The sequence below is a fragment of the Hypanus sabinus genome, chromosome 10, assembly GCF_030144855.1.
Source record: "Hypanus sabinus isolate sHypSab1 chromosome 10, sHypSab1.hap1, whole genome shotgun sequence".
Classification (NCBI taxonomy): domain Eukaryota; kingdom Metazoa; phylum Chordata; class Chondrichthyes; order Myliobatiformes; family Dasyatidae; genus Hypanus; species Hypanus sabinus.
Genome location: NC_082715.1, coordinates 109,549,349 through 109,569,509, shown reverse-complemented (window position 1 = coordinate 109,569,509; position 20,161 = coordinate 109,549,349). Strand labels below are relative to the sequence as shown.

General features: G+C 40.4%; 1 protein-coding gene across 5 annotated transcripts in view; it reads left to right on the top strand.

Annotated features, from left to right (window-relative positions):
- Positions 1-20,161, top strand: part of ppp2r5d (protein phosphatase 2, regulatory subunit B', delta) — a 148,284-nt gene that overhangs the window by 67,774 nt on the left and 60,349 nt on the right. For all 5 annotated transcript variants that reach the window (XM_059982606.1, XM_059982603.1, XM_059982604.1 and 2 more), the window contains one exon: positions 15,641-15,840. In XM_059982606.1, coding sequence (XP_059838589.1) covers positions 15,641-15,840 — 200 coding nt within the window. The remainder of the gene's footprint in view (positions 1-15,640; positions 15,841-20,161) is intronic.

The window sequence follows — 20,161 nt, the reverse complement described above, 5'->3', positions numbered from 1 at the left end:
GACCAAGCCAATTCTGAATCCAATCAACAGTCTACATGAATCGCATATGCTTTAATTTTTTTGGATCAACCTACTATAAGGGACCTTGTTGAAAGCTTTTCTAAAATCTATGTATACAACATCCACTTCTGTAAGATCATAAGTCATTCTGTATCACATGGGTCACTCATTTAGCACTGTATGGAATTGCTGATTCTGCCTGGCATAGGTGCTGAACAGTTCATCAATCACCACTTCAAATTCAGATCATAAATCTTTTCTGAATATATCTTTCATTTTTTTTTTCTCCTGATGATCTTCACTGTGACATATTTGCTTCTTGCATGCAACCTAGCAGGAGTGCAGGTGAAAGTCGTCTTTCAGTTAAGGTACAGAAAAGAACTGTTCCAAGTGTTTCCCTGCAGGGGCTGAGCACTGATCATGGTGGGTTGGCTGTGGGATGTCTTCATTGATCTCTTGAGCCTGATGAATGTGGCCATTTGTAGTGAAGGTCTGCCTGAGATTACATTTCTGCCCAGGCATCCTTGGAGAGAAAGCTTGAAGTCTCTTTCCACTCACTGGAGCAGTACCAATGAACACCACATGGATGGAGTACATCCTGAGAATAATATGTGTTGCTTATCTTTGTTATTGCAGATGTCAGAGTGCGTTGTTGCAAATCCCTGAAGGCAGAAGAATAGATGAATGAGATGGTTAAAAATGTGTAAAAATTTCTTTAGCTTGTTGGCCAAACTGTGGAATATGAGAACAGAGGGTTAGTGTTAGAATTATATACAATTGTCGACAAACCAGAACAGGAATGCTGCATGTAATTCTAATTACAACCGGTAGCATGTGACAGTATTAAGAAAGGATACAAAGAAAATTAATGGCAATGTTGTTAGGACTTGTGTGTATTTAGAGAGTGGTGGCAATATTCAGAATAAAAGAAGCTGTGGGGAGTATTGATATAAAGTTGAGTGTCTTTATTTCAATGAGGAAAATCTTTTTCTTTGCAGAGGTTGATAACTGAAAGAATAGATTAACAGAAGAAAAGACTGGAAAAGAACACAGGGAAAACAATTTTTTTTTACCAAAGGCCTTCATAAGTCAGGGCATTGAATATGAAAGTTAAGAGGTCATGTATGGTTTTACAGGACACTTGATGAGGAGCACTTGGAGTATTTTCAGTTTTGGCTACCCTGCTTATAAGAAAGATGCTACTAAACTATAAAGAATAGTACCAGGACTTGAGGAACTAAGTTATATGGAGAGGTTGGATGGACTAGGATTTTATTTCTTGAGATTTAGGAGACTGAGAAATGATCATATAGAGGAGTATAAAATCATGAGAGGCATTGAAGGGATGAATGCACTTAGTTTTTTTTTCCCAAAATTGGAGAGCCAAGAACAAGAGTATAGATTTTACAGTGAGAGGGGAGGGATTTAATTTGAGCTTGAGAGGCAACTTTTTAAAGTGTTATGTCTGTGTAATGAGTGTAGAGGAAGTGGTTTAGGTGGGTACAATAACTGCCATTTGGATGGTTACATAATTGGAAAGGTTTAGAAGGTTATGGACCAAACACTGGCCGTTAGGACTAAGTTAGATGAAGCATCTTAGTCAGCATTATCTAGTTAGGTTGTTTCTGTGCTGTGACTCACTTTCAGAGAGTTGAGGTTGCCAAAGCTTGCTGTCTGAAAAGTTAGTGGAGTTCGAAAGACTTGATCCATTTTTCAAAAAACAGTTTGATGACGGCTTGAATGCCAAAGCCCTTTTCAAAGGGAATGTGGATCAACTAAATATTAAAAGATTATTGGAGAGGTTTGTGGGTAAGAGTTTTAAGTGATATGGGTCAAATGCTGGCAAATGGATAAGCTCAGGGAGGCACTTAGTCATCGTGGATGAGTTGGATAAAAGGTTTCAGTACTGTCACGTTCTGGCTCTGATAAGATGGATTTGTTTGTTTAAATAGATTTTTCAGTAAGTATTAGCTGCATTGGACACACAGTTTCAGAACACAGTCCATGCATCGTCAGATTATCTGAGTGTACAGCACATAAATAGTCCCTTTCGGCTCACTTTGTTCATGCATACTGTGCCCCTTTTACACTAATCTCGTCTTTCCCCATTAAGCTTGTATTTCTTTGACTTTACTATAAGTAGAGTACAAATTTACTTCTAAGCATTGTAATTGTAACTGTATCCACACCTCTGGTGCCTTGTTCCAGGCAACAGTCATTCTCTGTGGAAAATCTTTCCCTTCAGATCTTCTTAAAATCTCTCCCCTCGCCTTATGCTTTCCACAAGAGGAAAATCCCTTACAAATATTCATTATAAAGATGTTAGAGTCCTGTTTGTTTCAATTTAGTCCTTCCTCTACTTCCAATACAAGACCAGCTATCCAACCTTTTCTAGAACTTGTGCATTATAGTGGACAAGTAAACTATCTCTGAGGTGCTTTAACATAACGTATCTTCTTTTAAGACCAATATTTTACACAGTATTCCATCTGTGGTCTCAACAGTAACCTCTACAGCAGAAACATAACCTCTGTGTATTCCCCTGTTTTGGTAGCTTTCCTCATTGCTTGCTTACCTGCAGACTAATCTATGAATTGTGAGTTCAGACACCCAGATTGCTCTGCAGTCTCCTATTATTTAGATAATTTGCTGCTTTATTTTCTTGGCAAAATGAACAGTTTCACATGTCTCCACGTAATGATTTCTTTGCCAGAGTTTTGGACACTCACTTAATGTACATTCCTTTGTAATGTCTCATACTGTACCAGAGCTCCAAACGTAAAATGAGCCAGGCATCTTTTGAGTTTTAGCAAATTATGAACAAGTGGGTCATTTAGGCCCCTGCCCAATGCTTGTTTGGTCCATCAATATCTCCCAGTTTCATTTCAGCTGGCTGTATATCCATATCACTTAATAAACAGGCTATTTGCACATACAAAGTTCAAAGTAAATTTATTACCAAAGTACAGTAGTCACCATGTATATCCCAGAGATTTGTTTTCCTGGTATCTACAGTAAATCCAACAAACAATGTTTGTTGTTCAGTCGTTAAGTCAAGTCCAACTCTTCGTGACCTCATGGACTTTTTCATAAGGTTCTCTTGTCAAATTACTGGATTGGATTGTCATTTCCTTCCCCAGTGGCCCATATTTAGTAGGACCTGTCCACCATGACCTGTCCATCTTGAGTGGCTCATAGCGTCACTGAGATACACAAGCCCCCTCACCATGACAGGGTAATGGTCCATGATGACAAGGAAACACAACAGAATCAATGGAAGACTGCACCCGATAGGATGGACAAGCAACAAATGTGCAAAAGACAACAAACTGCAAATACAAAAGAAAAAAATATATAATAAATATATAAGCAATAAATATTGAGAACATGAGATATAGAATCTTTGAAAGTGTCCATAGGTAATGAGAACAGTTCAGTGACAGGTGAGTGAAGTTATCCCCTCTAGTTCAAAAGTTGGTTGGTGTGGGTCCTGGGGCTCCACTAATACCTTCCTGATGGCAGCAATGTGAGGAGAGCATGGGCTGGATGGTGGGGGTCCTTGATGATGGATGCTGCTTTCCAACAACAGCACTCCATGTAGATGCGCTCAATAGTGGGGAGAGCTTTACTCATGTTGGACTGGGCCGTGTCCACTACTTGTAGCATTTTCCATTCAAGGGCTTTGATGTTTCGATATAGGCTGTGATGCAATCAGTCAATATACTCTCCACCACACATTTATAAAAGTTTATCAAAGTTTTGGATATGTTGGATCTTCACAAACTTCTAAGGAAGGAGAGGTGTTATTGTGCCGGACTCAGAATAGATATCTTGAAATGATAGAACTGAGGAATTCAGCTGGGCCGCCTCTCATCTTTTCTCCCTCGTATGTCAGGACAATTCTCTATTTCCTTTTTCTTCGTGTTTTTCCAATGCCTCTTATACTATTCACTGCAGCCACTCAACTGTAACAGTAATGACTTTGAGAGACTGCCTGATAATGCTCAAGATGTCCCTCAGTTCTGATACAGTGACACCAGTGTTCTTGTGATGAAAGGGTGGAATTATTCCCTTTGTTCTACCCCACTTGCTCTGCAACTTAATTTCTGTTCACTTGCTTACAGAAGACAGAGGGTAGTGCTTGGTCTGAGTCTGGCTGGAAGTCTGTGACTAGTGATGTTTTGTGGAGAACCATACTGGGACTCTTGCTATTTGTATATGTATAAGAATAACCACATGTAAACTTAGATGGGTGGGTTTGTGTATTGGCAGATAATACAAAGATTGGTGTTCTGGATATTGCAGAGGACTAACAAAGAATACAGGGATATAGACCAGTTACAGCTGTGGCAAGATCCTTAACATTGTTGATGTAGAGAGGGATCTAAGGATCAAAGTCCATTGCTTTGTAGTCAAAGCACTGAATTCAAGAGCTGGGGAATTCAGTTGCAGTTTTCTGAAACTTCAGTTAGGCTGTATCTGAAGAATTGCATTAAATTCTGGTCACCCCATTAAAGGAAGAATGTTAGAGGCTCACAAGAGGGTGCAGAAGGTTACCAACATGCTACCTGGATTAGAAGGCATGTGCTATAAGGAGGATGGACGACTTGGGTTGTTTTCTCTAGAGCAGTAGAGGCTGAGGAGAGACCTGATCAAAGTTTAGAAGATTGAGAGGTATTGACAGAGTAAACAGCTGGTATTTTTTTTCCCCAAGGTTGAAATGTTAAAACTAGAGGGAATGTATTTATGGTGAGAGGGTGTAAGTTCAAAACAAATGTATGGGGCAGGTTTTATTTTACACTGGAATGCACTGCAGGGATGGTAGTGTGTTGGCAAATGCTACAGAGATGTCTTGGAGCCTCTTAAGTGGCACATGAATTTGCAGGGAACGGAGTAACATGGATATGGTGTAGGCAGAAGGAATTAGTTTAGTTGGGAATTTATTTACTAGTTGAATTAATCCAACACAACATTGTGAGCCAAAGGACAGGTTCTCCTGTACTGTACTATTCTATGTTCCAGTTTCAATTTTACCATGCTTCTACTGATGAGATCTGGACAGGAGCACAACATAATGTTTCAGAGTGACAATTATGATGTTGTGGCCATCTCTGAAATTTGGCTAAAGGATGGCTGCCAAAAAAAAGCTGAACGTCCAAGGATATATGGTGTATTGGGAAAGATAGATTAGTAGGCAAAGGGGCTGTTACGGCCGTGTGTATAAGAAACAATATAAAATCATAAATTGAAGGGATGACATAGGATCAGAAGGTGTAGGGTCTCTATTGGTTGAGTTAAGAAATGACAAGGGTAAAAGGACCCTAATGGCAGTTGTATACAAACCTCCAAACAGCAGCCGGGATGTGGATTACAAATTACAGCAGGAGATAGAAAAGGCATGTCAGAAGGGCAATGTCATGATAATCTTTGGGGATTTTAACATGACAGTTGATTGGGAAAACCAGGCCAGTACTGGACCTGGAGAGAGAATTTGTAGAATGTCTAACATTCAGATTCAGTTTATTGTCATTTAGAAACCACAAATGCAATGCAGTTAAAAAATGAGACAACGTTCCCCCAGAATGATATCACAAAAGCATATGACAAAACAGACTACACCAGAAAATCCACTTAACGTTTGGCAATCCCCAATCCAGAGTCCGGAGAGGCTGCTGCGTATTAATATTGCGCTACCGTCTAGCGCTTTACTTGGAAAGGAGCTCCAAATCCACCAGACAAAAACAAAACCAAAAACTAAAACTACAAGACCTGCACAAAACCACATAATTACAACATATAGTTACAACAGTGCAAACAATAGCATAATTGTTAAAAAAAAACAGACTATGGGCACAGTAAAAATAGTCCAAGGTGTTAAAGGACTGTAAGTTCAAAAGAAATCACCACAGTTTCCACAAGTCCTCAGGGTCCTGACAGACTTGCCATCCCACGCCGGCGGCAGAAGGGAGTACCCCCGCTATGGACTTCCAAGGTGCCGCCCGACTCAGCCTCGCAGACGCAGCACACAATGGAAGCTCCGTCGAAACCAGCCTCGCAGACACAGCACACACCGAAAGTGACCTGAGTGTCAAAAGGACTGTGAGTCCGTCGAACCTCCAAGCTGACCCCTCAGGCACAGCTTCTCCAAGCACCATCCTCTGCCGAGCGTACTAAGGGATGGCTTTTTAGTATAGCTTGTTGTTGAACCCACCAGGGGATTGGTTGTGTTGGATTGAGTGTAGTGCAATGATTTGGAGGTGATAAGAGAGCTTAAGGTTAAGAAACCCTTGGGGAACAGTGATTACAATATGATCAAGTTCACTTTGAAATTTGAGAAGAAGAAACAAAATTCCAATGTGTCAGTATTTCAGTAGAGTAAAGGAAATTACAATGGCATGAGAAAGGAACTGGCCATAGTTGACTGGAAAGAGACAATAGAGCAGCAATGGCTGGAGATTCTGTGAAAAATGAGGGAAGTGCAAGACAGATATGTTCCAAGTAAGAAGAAATTTTCAAATGGAAGGACACTACTGTAGCTGACAAATGAAGTCTGGGCAAGTAATAGCAAAAGAGAGGACATACAATGAAGCCAAAGCTAGTGGGAAGATTGGGAAGCTTTTAAGAACTTGCAAAATGAAACTAAGAGGGTCATTAGGAAGATGAGATGAATTATGAAAGGAAGGTGGCTTCTAATATCAAAGATGACACTAAAAGCTTTTAAGTGTATAAAGGGTAAAAGAGAGTTGAGAGTAGGTATAGGATCAATAGAAAATGACGCTGGAGATATTGTAATGAGAGACACAGAGATGGCAGGGGAATTGAATGCATATTTTGCATCAGTCTTCACAGTGGAAGACATCTGCAGTGTACCGGACATTCAAGAGTGTCAAGAAAGTGAAGTATATGCAGTGAAAATTAAGACTGAGAAGGTGCTCAGGAAGCTTAATGGTCTTGGGGGTGGATAGATCTCCTGGACCTGATGGAATACACCTCCTGGATTCTGAAGGAAGTAGCTGGAGAGATTGCAGAGGCATTAACAATGATCTTTCAAGAATCAATAGATTCTGGCATTGTACCAAATGACTGGAAAATTGCAAATGTTACTCTGCTATTTAGGAAGGGTGGGAAGTAGCAGAAAGGAAACTATAGAGCTGTAAGCTTGACATAGGTGGTTGGGAAGTTATTGGAATCAATTGTTAGGTATGAGATTACGGAGTACCTGGAGCCACATGACAAGATAGGTCAAAGCCAGCATGGTTTCCTGAAAGGAAGATCATGCCTGACTAACCTACTGCAGTTTCTTGATGAAATTACAAGCATGGTAGACAAAGGAGATGCAGTAGATGTGGTGTACTTGGATTTTCAGAAGGCCTTTGATAAGGTACTGCACATTTGGCTGCTTAGCAAGATAAGATCCCATGGAGTAACAGGGAAGTTACGAGCATGGGTGGAGCATTGGCTTCTCAGCAGAAAACCAAGAGTGGGAATAAAGGGATCCTATCCTGGCTGGCTGCCAGTTAATAGTGGCGTTCCACAGGGGTCGGTGTTGGGGCTGCTGCTTTTTACGATGTATGTCAGTGATTTGGACTATGTGATTAATGGATTTGTGGCTAAATTTGCTGATGATACAAAGATAGATGGAGGAGCGGATAGTGTTGAGGAAACAGAGAGCCTGTAGAGAGACTTGGATAGTTTAGGGGAATGGGCAAAGCAGTGGCAAATGAATTACAATGTTGGAAAGTGTATGTTCATGCACTTTGGTGGAACAAATAAACAGGCAGACTATTATTTAGATTGGGAGAGAATTCAAAATGCAGAGATGCAAAGGGACTTGGGAATCCTTGTGCAGGATACCTGAAGGTTAACCTCCAGGTTGAGTTGGTGTTGAAGTAGGCAAATGTAATATTGACACTGGATTCTAGAGGTTTAGAATATTAGATCAGGGATATGATGTTGAGGCTCCATAAGACACTTGAGACCACTCGGAGTACTGTGTGTAGTTTTGGACTCCTTATTTTAGAAAAGATGCACTGATATTGGAGAGGGTTCAGAGAAGATTCAGGAGAATGATTCAGGAATGAAAGGGTTACCATGTGAAGAATGTCTGGCAGCTCTTGGGCTGTATTCGCTGGAATTCCGGAAAATAGGGGAGATCTCATAGAAACATTCAGAATGTTAAAAGGCCTGAACAGATTAGATATGGCAAAGTTCTTTCCCATGGTAGGGGAGTCTAGGACGAGAGGGCACGACTTCAGTGTTGAAGGATGTCCATTTAGAACATAGATGCGGAGAAATTACTTTAGTCAGAGGGTGGTAAATCTGTGAAATTTGTTGCCAGGAGTAGCTGTGGAGGCCAAGTCATTGGGTTCATTAAGGCAGAGATAGACAGGTTCTTGATTAGCCAGGGCATCAAAGGGCATGGGGAGAAGGCAGATGAGTGGGGATGACTGGAAGAATTGGATCAGCCGATGATTGAATGGTGGGGCAGACTTAATGGGCTGAATAGCCTATTTCTGCTGCTCTATCTTATGGTCTTGTATCTTATGACAGATGCAGGCTCGTCTGATCAGAAGCCAAGGGAATATTTTTTGGTGGTACTAAATCCAGTTAGTAGCTCTGGAAGTGTCAAGAAAACAGTTGAGGAGAGACAGGCCTGTAGCCAGTGGAGCCTGCTGGTTGTGAATACATTTAAAGCAAATTATGGGGAAACAATGGGGGTCAGGGGGAGTTAACTATTATGGAAAATGTGACAAAATACTTTAGGAAAGGTAGGGAATAGGTTGACATTATAGGGTTAAATTCCTGACCCATTGCAGAGAAATACTTTTTCCCAAACAATGTAATACAGCAATCATCTCTCAAAAGCCCATTAATGACAGTATTGAAGTTTACATTTCTATATACTGTACAATGCACACATTAACAGTGTGGGCACTTATGCCTGAACATCAACAGATGTTGCCTGGCCAACTGAGTTTCCAGCATTTTCTATTTTTATTTTGGATTTCCTGCATTTTGTAATTCTTTGACAGTCTGCTTTAACTACCCCTATGGTGGAGAGTTCCCTTCAGCTTTATTTTCTAAGGTCTGTTCAACCTTTGGTGATAGTATCCTCTTGTGTTCGTAGATATCGTGGAAAAATTAAAACACGGGAGTCCATTCAGACTATTGTGCCTGTGTTATTCCAAAGGAGCTACCCAACTAGCCAGATCCTTTCCACTCTTAGGGTGGGATTTATTGTCCTCGTCTCTTTATTCCTTTTACTGATTACTTTAAATCCCATGCCTCTTTGTATTTTAAGATTTGCCGGCCAGTGGTGTAGTAGCATCTGCATCCAGACTTGGAGTACCAGGTTCCAATCTGGCCAGCTCCTTGCACATTTTCTGTCTGTGTTGGGTTGAGCATCAAGCTGGCAACTCTGCCTCATTTTCTTTTTTAAAAAAAGACAAAAATGCTAAAGAAGCGGTATGGTGCCGCCCGATGTGCCACAAGGTGCGAAAAGGTACAACAGTTTTGAGATTATGTCCTTCCCCTTCCTCAGCACTCATAATTTTGTACATCTCAATTAAGCTTCTCTTTAGATTCCTGTGTTCTAACCAAAGCATCTTGAACTCCTCCATTCTTCCCTCATTGCTGAAATCCTCTTAAATTCCCTCTGATTCCTCTTCAGAGTTTTCTATTTTCAGATTCAGCAATGGTTCTCCTTTTGAAAACCTAGCTGAGTTTATCAACCATGGTCTAATCAGTTGTTCCTTTCAGTTAAACAAAGCTGTCTTCTACAAATCCATGCTAAATGTATTATACTTCCTCCTAAATAATGATACTGCCTTTCTTTATTTAAGTTGCATTATTTTTCCAAAGCTTCATAAAAATATAAATCTATAATTGCCTGGAGATAATCCTTCACCTCTTTTAAGGGTTGGATTACCTTTTCCACAGATGTTAGTTTCATGGGTACTTTCTTCCATCCCTCTGGCATTACACCTATTTCTGAGAAATTAAACATCAACAGATTAAATGTAAGCAGATTAAGTATCAAGAGCTTGCGAAGATTCAGCGTGATATCTAAAACTTCGACAAACTTCTATAGAAGTGTGATGGAGAGTATGTTGACTGGCTGGCTGTGGAAACACCAGTGCCCTTGAATAGAAGGATCCCACAGAAGGTAGAGGATATGGACCAGTCCACCATGAGTAAACCCTTCCGCACTATTGAGCACATCTACGTGGAGTGTTGTGGCAGGAAACCAGCAACCATCATCAGGGACCCCTACGACCCAGGTCATTCCCTTTTTCTCACTTCTGCTATTAGGAAGAAAGTACAGGAGCCTCGGGGTTTCCACCACCTGGTTCATAAACAGTTATTACCCCTCAGCTATCAGGCTCTTGAACCATGGGGTAAACTTGCCCCATCACTGAACTGTTTGCACAACCTTTTGACTCATTTTCAAGGACTCCTCATCTCATGTTCTCTATTGCTTATTTATTATTATTACTTCTTTTCGGGCTGATGTGGCTCATCAGCTGTGGTTGGCAGCTCATCTAGAAGAAGAAGAACTCTGATCTCAAACTTGCACTGCTTTGTGGCTTTTCCTACTCATGGGGAAGGCTTTGGGAGTAAACCCGGGGAGGGAGGGGGATCTGCAGCTGGAGCTTCCAAGGGAGTTCATTGTTGACTGGCAACTCTTGTGACACTGCTGGTATCAAACTATATCGGTCTCTGCCATTCCTTTGGTTTCATCAGTTTCATGGAGTGGGAGAGGTTGCTCTCCATATTGTACTGCCCAGATTTGCATGTATAGATAGCTAGGACGCAATATCTCTGGTCAACTCTGACTGACAGAGCCCTCAGATTTCTTTTGCATTTCTACAGTTGTCTCTTATACATTTGTTGTCTTTTGGTTGTTTGCCCTGTTTGCTAAGGTCACAACAGGACTGTTCTCAGTGCAATGGTTACAGTGCAGAAGAAGTAATTCTGCTCAAACCTGCACCAGCTTCATGTAGACTATTCTAGCTGTTCCTATTCCCCTAAATTTCATAACATCAGCTGTCTTATGTCACTTTGTTCTTTTGCCGATGTTTTTTACTTGAGGTCTGAATTCTTCACCCATCTGTTTTATCGTGTCTCAATTGGTGGGGTCATATTTGCCAGCCTGCAATCTGCAGAGACAATTCCAGAAAATGCATGTAAAATCAGAATGCTGTAAACACGCAAAGTGGCATCGAGGGAGAGAGAAATGGTTGACTGTTCAGGTCAGGGACCAGGTTATGCCAACTAGGATCTGTAAAGGACTCGAAGGTGATGACCACACTATGACTGCCCCTGTGGGCAGTTGGATCCTTGGGATTTGCGTTTCCAAACTCATGAATTCTTCTAGTAATAATTTAAAGAAAAAGGTTATTTACTGAACTCTTGGTTCTCATGTATTATTGGGATATCTTTTATCTTCCTTGAGAATGTCATTCCCTCTTCATTGAAAATGTTAATGATGGCTTAGATGTTCTGCATGCGCACGTTTCATCTGCAAACTGTATTGCGACTATTAAGCTTTGGATAACCTTGATTATAGAGTCTATACGTTTAGTTGAGCTGCCCCATCTTGCCTCATCTTCATAAAAATGAGAAAGTAAATCTTGTTAGAAAACACTTACAAATACTTCCACCTGTTTTCAATCAACATCACACTTTTGAATGATGGCATCACATTTTCAACCAATGCCAGTGATTTGGACATTTTTGATCTTCCTCATTAGTTGTTGCTTTGTTCACTGCAACCTGCTTTGTTTTTCCAAAGACATGTCAGTATAAACTTGTCTATAGATTCCTGATTTACGCTACTGTTCCTTCTTTTGGAGTATAATGTGTGATATTGGGCAAAACTGAAAAGCAGATGTTCTTTGAAACAGACTGTTTAATGAATTTGGTTCTCCAGTTATCTAAGCATGCAGGTAACAAGCAGATTAAAAGGTAAGATGCATTCTCAGGACTTGATAAAATGTATCCTAAACTCCTCCAGGAGGCAAGAGAGGAGATTGTTGGGGCCCAGCAGAAAATATTAAATCTTTGCTGACTGCAGGAGAGCTGTCAGATGACTGGAGGACAGTAAATGTGCTACCTTCACTTAAGAAGGACTACAAGAAGAAGCCTGGTAATTACTGGCTTGTGAATCAAATATCAGTGCTAGATAAGTTATTGGAATAAATCCTGAGGGATAGTTCATCTATCTTTAGAAATACAGTATAAATCAAAGAATTAAGTATGGTTTTGTTGAAGACAGTGCAGTTGATGCAATCAGTACATGTGGGTTTTCAGTAAGGCCTTTAACAAAATCATGCATGGGAAAATGGTTCAAAAGTTTGAAGCCCATGGGTTCCAAGTCAAATTGGCAATTTGGGTACAAAATTGGCTTTGTGATCGAATGATGAATGCTGCCTTTTTGAGGCATTGCCTTTTGAAGATGGCCACGACAGAGCTTGCCGAGTTTACATTCCTTGGCAGCTTTGTTCAATCCTGTGCAATGGCCCTCCATACCAGACAGTGATGCAACCAGTTGGAATGCTCTCCACACGACATCTGAACAATTATGCTTGAGTCATTGGTGACTGACCAAATCCCCTCAAACTCTTAATGAAATATAGTCATTGCCATGCCTTGTCAGAATCAGTCAGGTTTATTATCACTGGTATGTGTTGTGAAATTTGCTACCTTAACTCTTTATAATTGCCCAACATTGATGCGATGAGGCCCAGGTTTTAGAGCTTGTTGATTAGTAGTGACGGTATAATAGAGTTGAACCCTGAGCTGTAATCAATAAACATAATCCTGGCATAGGTAGTGCACGGCCAAGTGGAGGGCCAGTTATATTGCAGGTCCTTGGACAGGAGTTGATTCTAGCCATAACCAACCACTCAAAGCACTTTATCCCAGTAGAATGAGAGTGCATCTGGGCGATGGTCATTGAGGCAGCTCACCCTGCTCTTTTGGGCACTGGTTTGAATGCTGTCTGTTTGAAGCAGGTAGGAACCTCCAACTGCAGCAGTGTAAGATTGAAGATGTCCTTGAACGCTGTTGCCATTTGGTTGACGCTGGTTTTCAGTGCCCTGCCATACATCGGGACCTGACACCATGCAAGGGTTCATCTTCTTGAAAGATGTTGTGGCAGGATGATGGTTATTAGTTTGGAACAGCATTGGCAGAGAGAACTTCATTCTGAACTTCAAGGTGGTGCCAGTGAACAATGTGACCTACTGCAATGTCCTGCAGACAGTTCACAAAACTACTTTTACTATTTCTTTCAAATGTGATTCTACTATTTAGCTGTGTGTTATTAGAAGGTGTGATTTACATTGTGATGGTGTGTTTTTGGGCTGATAGGATGATCTGACATTTTGCTATCTCTGAGGGGGTTCAGTGAAGTTTGGAGCAGGGTGAGGCCTGGAGGCTTCAAAGCCTGGAGATGGGGCATGAGCCCATGATCAATTGCATGGCTTCTCTCCAATTGAGGTGTGTAGCAAGGTTGAAGTCAACAAGGATGAGAACGGAGGACATGCAGTCGTTAGGTGCCAAGTGTCTACATTTGACCGGTCATCCTCTCTTTATCACTAGCTACGATCGGAGGAAGGTGCAGGAGTCTTAGGATCTTTATTTTGAGGATTAGTCACCCAGGTTGTGGACTCATTTGGGGGTCTTTGAGGTTTATGTTTCGTTTTCCTACATTCTGATTATGCTTTGCTGTTTTTGAGTAGCTTTGTCAAAGTGGTCAATGCAGACTGGGGAACTTTGTCAAAGAATGGCCCTGTAGCCTGCAGCGAGTCAGCAGCACAGAACTGAACTAAACTGAATACTATTGGTCTCTTGATTTGATGGTTGATATTCTGTGTCATCTGCTTGTTGTTTTTTTAAACCTATTGTGCAATTTGTTCTTTGTGTGTTGGGTGTTTGATGGTTTCTTGAATGGGTTTGTATGTGTGTGTTCGTGTTCTGTGGATGCCTGCAGGAGGAAAAATCTCGAGTTGTATTCTGTATACTTTAAAAATGCATTTTGAACCTTTGAGGTGATGCTGTTTAAGAAGACTAATGCACGGAGATGTCTGGAGAGCAGGGAGAAACAAAGGAATCTTGGCACACGTCCAAGGATTTCTGAAACCGATTCATTCTCGGAATGCAAAGAAGTCTAGGGCATGTACAGTAATTGGCAGAACCCTGGAGAATGTTGATGAACAAAGAGACTTTGATGTACAAATCAATAGATCTCTGAAAGTGGCAGCATAAGTGGATAAGATGGTGAAGAAGGCTGATGGAAAGCTGTCTTCATTGGACATGCTGTTAGAATATAAAAGATGGGTCATTATGTGACAAGTTAGTAAAACATTCGTTACATCATGCCTGAAAAGGTGGTCACTACACTGCAGGAAGGATGTGATTGAACTGGAGAAGATACAGATGAGATTCACTGATTTGTTATCTGGATGCCTGGAATGGAGTATTATTGGAGACTGGGGATGGATGGTGTATTTATTTGTTCTGTTACCCTGAATGTGGAGAAGACCATTAAATGAATTTAAAATTGAGGTGCAAGTTCTTCTGTGGTTAGGCCAAGGTTAAATCAGTGGGTTGCTGGGCTGGGATAGCCTATTCTATGCTGTATCTTTAAATAACTAAATAAAATCAGTATCCTGGATGTCACTGTTGAGCATGAACTTAATTAGATCATTCCTGCTGCAAGAGCAGATCATAATCTGGATATTCTGTGACGTGTGTCTTACTTCTTGACATCCCAAAGCCTTTTCACCATCTACAAGGCACAAATGGAACATGATGGAATATTCTGCACATGTGTGGATGAATTTAGTTCAAGCAGCACTTGAAACACAGAATAAAGCAGCCACTTAAATGGTATCCCATCCATCATCCTGACACTAATTTTCTCCAGCAGTACATAGTGTGCCATCAACAAAATGTACTTGCTGGAGTACCTCATGTTGAAGGTAGCTGACCTATGGGAGCACCATCACTGCAGCTTCTCTTTCAAGTTGCACACCATTGTGACCTAGAAATGATTTGCCAGTCATTCATCTTCCCTGGATCTAAATCCTGAAAATTCCTCTCCTAAAGCAATATTGGAATATCTTCACCGAAGATATTGGTGAATATTTTCTGCCAGAAAAATGGTCATGGTAAATCAGAGGTAGGCAACAAATAGCATTCTTCAGAATGTCAGCATTCTTCCCATCCTAAAATAAATTGGAAAACTGTGTTGCAATATCATCATGTGCCTAATTCATCACCTGAAATTGCTCCCCCATTTGCCTCTGGTGACAATAGAAATTAGCAGATTTGATCAGCCAACTGGCCTAATTCTGCTCCTACCTCATAAATCATACGATATTTCTCGATCTCTACATAAAAACCATTTGTTAGATACACCCACCTTTGGCCAGGTGGTTCTGGAGTGGCTGTTCTGTTTTGTGCATTTAATGCTACTTTTGATGCACAACTGTACTCCTAAATATTTGAGTGAATTTGTACAATTGTGCAATTTGTTTTGTGAAGCTAAACAGATGAGTTGATTTTTTCAATTACATATATATCACTATTGCTCTTAATCCCAACAATTTTTAAATGTTTTCTCATTCTGCAGATGCACAACCCCATGAGAGAGAAGAGCTGTTTGTTCAGAAGTTACGACAATGCTGTGTTCTATTTGACTTTGTCTCTGACCCTCTCAGTGACCTCAAATACAAAGAAGTGAAACGAGCAGGTTTGAACGAGATGGTGGAATACATAACCCACAACCGGGATGTGATCACAGAAGCTATTTACCCGGAGGCTGTTATTATGGTAAGCTTACATGAATTTGTTTCGTATACACAGTAGGAAAAACCAGACTAACACACTTTTGCTATTCTAATTAATACTTTATATATTCTTCTCAGCTCTTTAGTAGCACTCATGGCCAGTAAGTAGTGGATTCAGCTCTAACAAGGAAGTGAGTCTGAAGAAATTTGACTGGTTATTTGGTGTGTTGCAGAAGAGGTACTGTAAATTCATGGGAAGTTTCCATTCCAAGAAGAGACCATTCAGGCCATTTGTTCATGCCAATGAAAATAAACTATAAAGCCCATCCCTAGGTTACAAATGCCAAAATTACAGACATACAGTTGTACAAAGGAACTTACATTGTGTTCCAGATAACCTCCCTTTTTGTCACCCAATAATTCTTTCTCTACACGGCCTCAGCACAGCTGTGCTGTCGTCTTCTGGCCTGTTCTGTCTGTGAAACACTCAGCTTTGTAAATGGACTACAGTGACATCAACTTTTGCTCAAGCACCAAGTCAGCTGCAACTGATTGTGCTTTCTACTCTTCAGGTTTTTGAGAATGGTGCAAAATGTGAACTCCACAAACAAGGTTTTCCACCATGCCTGCATTTGCTTTTTCCTGAGACATGAATGAAGTAACAAAGCTGATTCTCTTCCTTTGGATTTTCATACTCTGTAGAAGCAGTGCACTATAAAGATCCACCAAGTCCCCCTGTATTTACACAAGATAAAATTCTAAGACTTGATTCTGTTCCCATTAACAAATTCCAGCCAAAATAAAAATAATGATTGTTAGGTTTGCACATTATACCCGGTGGCATCTGCTGAAAGAGAAGTTGTGTTCATGTTTGGTTCAAAATCCTTTGGTCAGAACTAGGAAAGAGAAAATGTGTGTTTGAACTAGGAGAGGATGGGAGAAGAATAGTTAGGACAAAAAGAATGTATCTTTAAGACTTGGATCATCGTGGGAATGAGCTGTAAAACAGACTGATTGTTGGGTGAGTGGAGACAGTTCAAGAGCAAGGACAGTTATAAAATAACAGATTATTGACCCTGAGTCAAAACTAGCCAGATCTGGCATGCACTGAAGAGCTGAGGTATCTGAATATGAACTGTTGAATCCAGAAGACCTGTAGCTTGCAATTAGATGATAAGATGCTGAAGCTTGACCTTGTACAGGTTACCCTCACTATCCAAAGGTAGGGTGTTCCTATGAAACAGTTTGTAAGCTAAAATGTCGTAAAGCAAAGAAGCAATTACCATTAATTTATATGGGAAAAATTTTTGAGCGTTCTCAGACCCAGAAAATGACCTACCACATCAAACCAAATAAAATGTAAAACCTAGGATACTCAATTAATTGGACAAAAAGTGACTTTGTACCCCTCTCCAATGTCTGCACGTGGTGTTTTTTGGAAAGTGCCCAGTTCAAAGTAGTTAAAGATCACTTTGCTTACCTTGGCTTGGCAATCCCCAAAGATCCTAACTTAATATTTAAATTAAACTTCGCAGAGTTTATCTCAAAACTTAAACAGAATATAGAAAGTTGGAAAACTCTACCTCTGTCCGTGACTGGTCGTATAAATTCAATTAAAATGGTTTCCCTTCCTAAGTTTCTCTATCTTTGTCAAAATCTCCCCATTTTTCTTATATCAGCCTTCTTTAAAGAATTGGACTCCATAATTTTGTCTTGTATTTAGAATTATAATAATCACAGGATTTTGAGAATTCATTTACATAAGCCCAAGTCTGAAGGAGGGCTGGGATTACCTGTATTTAGACACTGTTATTGGGCTGTCAATGCTAGGGCTTTGATGTTTTGGCAGCAGGGGGCTCTGGATAACTCAGTTCCTGGGGCTCCCTTGTAGCTATGTATGGAGTCTAACTCTGTTGTCAATTCCTCCTTGTCAGCCATGCTGTTCTCTAAGCTAGAAAAGCCTGGGACTTGAAAAAGTTTGAGTTTTGTTTTGAAAAATTCCGTCAGAATTCTAAATCAGATTAGGAGCGTTCTAAATTTACCAGAGACCTCTGTACAAACACCAATCTGTTTCAATCCTTTCTACCCTCATGGTCAGATAAAACCTATCATGCTTGGAGGGGGAAGGGTCTAGTTTCTATTGAAGACCTGTACATAGAGGGACGGTTTGCAACATTTAGTCTGCTGAAAGAGAAATTTGAGCTGCTTCATTCCCACTTTTTTCATTACTTACAAATTAAACATTACATTCAATCGAAGATTTGTAATTCTGAAATCCTTCCAGGGAAGCTTTTTATTTGATATTTTAAAGAACCCTCCTGACTCCAAGCATCTCCTTTCTAAGTTTGTACATTTGTTTGATTGCACTGTAGTGTCTACCATGAAGATTAGAGATGGCTGGAGAGAGAAATGGGCCATCGAATTATCTGAAGCTGCCTGGGACAAGTTTGTCTATGATAAAGGCTTGCTCTGTTAACAGCAGACACCAACTGATGCAGTTTAAAGTTGTTCACTGTCCCCACTACTCTAAACTTAGATTGTATAGAATTTACCCTTCTGTCTCGCCAATGTGTGATAGATGCCAAGGGACAGAGGCCACGTTGTCACACACCTTTTGATTTTGCCCATTACTGACTGGATGTTGGTCCAAAATATTCGACTGGTACAAAAAGGCCTATAAGAGGCCCTTCCCCTTGGAAGCTGGTCTTGCCATCTCTGGCTGCTGGCAATCTACTATTTGTTTCTCTACAGCCATACAACAGTCTTTGATGCTGGTGATGATTGTTGCCAAAAGACTTGTCTTGAGGGAATGGCAATCACCCTCTCCCCCTTCCTTTCAGAGATGGATGGCTGATATGATCTCAGTCATACAGATGGAGAAACTTGGGTTCCTGAGAACCAATTCAATTAAAAAATTTTTGGCTATCTGGGATTAAAATTTCTAAATATGAAAAAATTACTATAAAGAGCAGTAAACTAAAAGAGTCGTAAGACTAAATGAAATCAATATTTGGTATGCCTTTAAAACTACATCAATTCTCTTGGGTACACTGTCGTGCAGTTTTATAGGAAAATCAGCTTGTAGGTTGTTGCACAAATCTTGGAGAACTTGCCACAGTTCTTCTGCAGGCTTTGGCTGTGTTATTCTGTCTCTCCAGGTAATCCCAGACAGCCTCGATGATGTCAATCAGGGCTCTGTGGAGGCCAAACCATCTGATGCAGAACTCCTTGTTCTTTTTGCTGAAGATTGTTCTTTATGACTGTGCCTGTGTGATTGGGGTCATTGTCCTGCTGCAAAATTAAGTTGTGTCCATTTCGATGCCTCTCCAGTATTGTGTGATGGATGCTTTTATTTCTCAACTTTGAAGATTCCACTAATTCTGACCAGATCACAAATTCCACTTGTAGAAATGCAGCTCTAAACAGCGGGAAACCACCATGCATCATTGTTGACTGCAGGCAACCATCCATTTCGTGCTCTCCAGTTTTTCTACAAACAGTCTCCTGTTTGAACCAAAAATTTCAAATTTTGACTCAGCAGTCAGTCCAGAGCACTTGCTGCCATTATTCAGTGCCCAGTCCTTGTGTTTTTGTGAGTAGGTGAGTCTCTTGACTTTGTTACACTTTAGAGGAATGGCTTTTTGGCAGCAACTCTTCAATGAAGTTCACTTCTGACAAGACTTCTCTGGACTGTAGAGGGGTATACTTTATTTCTGTGAATTCAGAGTTGATAGCAGTGCTGGACTTCTGATTTGGAAGTCTGCGTACAGTTTGCATTGCTGACCACTGTATGTCCCGACCTCAACCTTTGTGCTTCTTCAGAACACCCTGAAACACCTTGAAATTTCTATCTACCACAAAACTTCTGCTTGGGAGAAACCTAGCTGATGCAGGATGACCACCTTGTGTCTTGTTATGCTCACTCTTGCCATGGTGTAAGAATTGATTATTTGAAGGTTTGACGGTCACATCTGCAACAATCCAAACCTTTTAGTTTGGTTATCCTTCAAGTCTGATTTCTTCTACACCCATTTCTGTTTCAGTTAATCAGTTTAGTTCATTCAATTCACTGTCATTGATCATTTGCACCTGTTTGTTATCTTTGTTTAATCATGCACTGGTCTGTACACTGACAAATTAACCAAGTTTTTATTTGAAAATTATCTATTACTTAATATGTTACACTCTTTAATGAATACAAAATTTTCTCTTAATATTTAATGTTTTGGAAAATGAATGTTTGGAAATCTAAAATTTGCACTTCTCTACTGACAGACTAATGCAGAAAACAAAAAAATAAACATCTAAAACAAAAATCTAGAGTGCCTAAGACTTTAGCAGAGTACTGTAGGTTTCTGAAACAG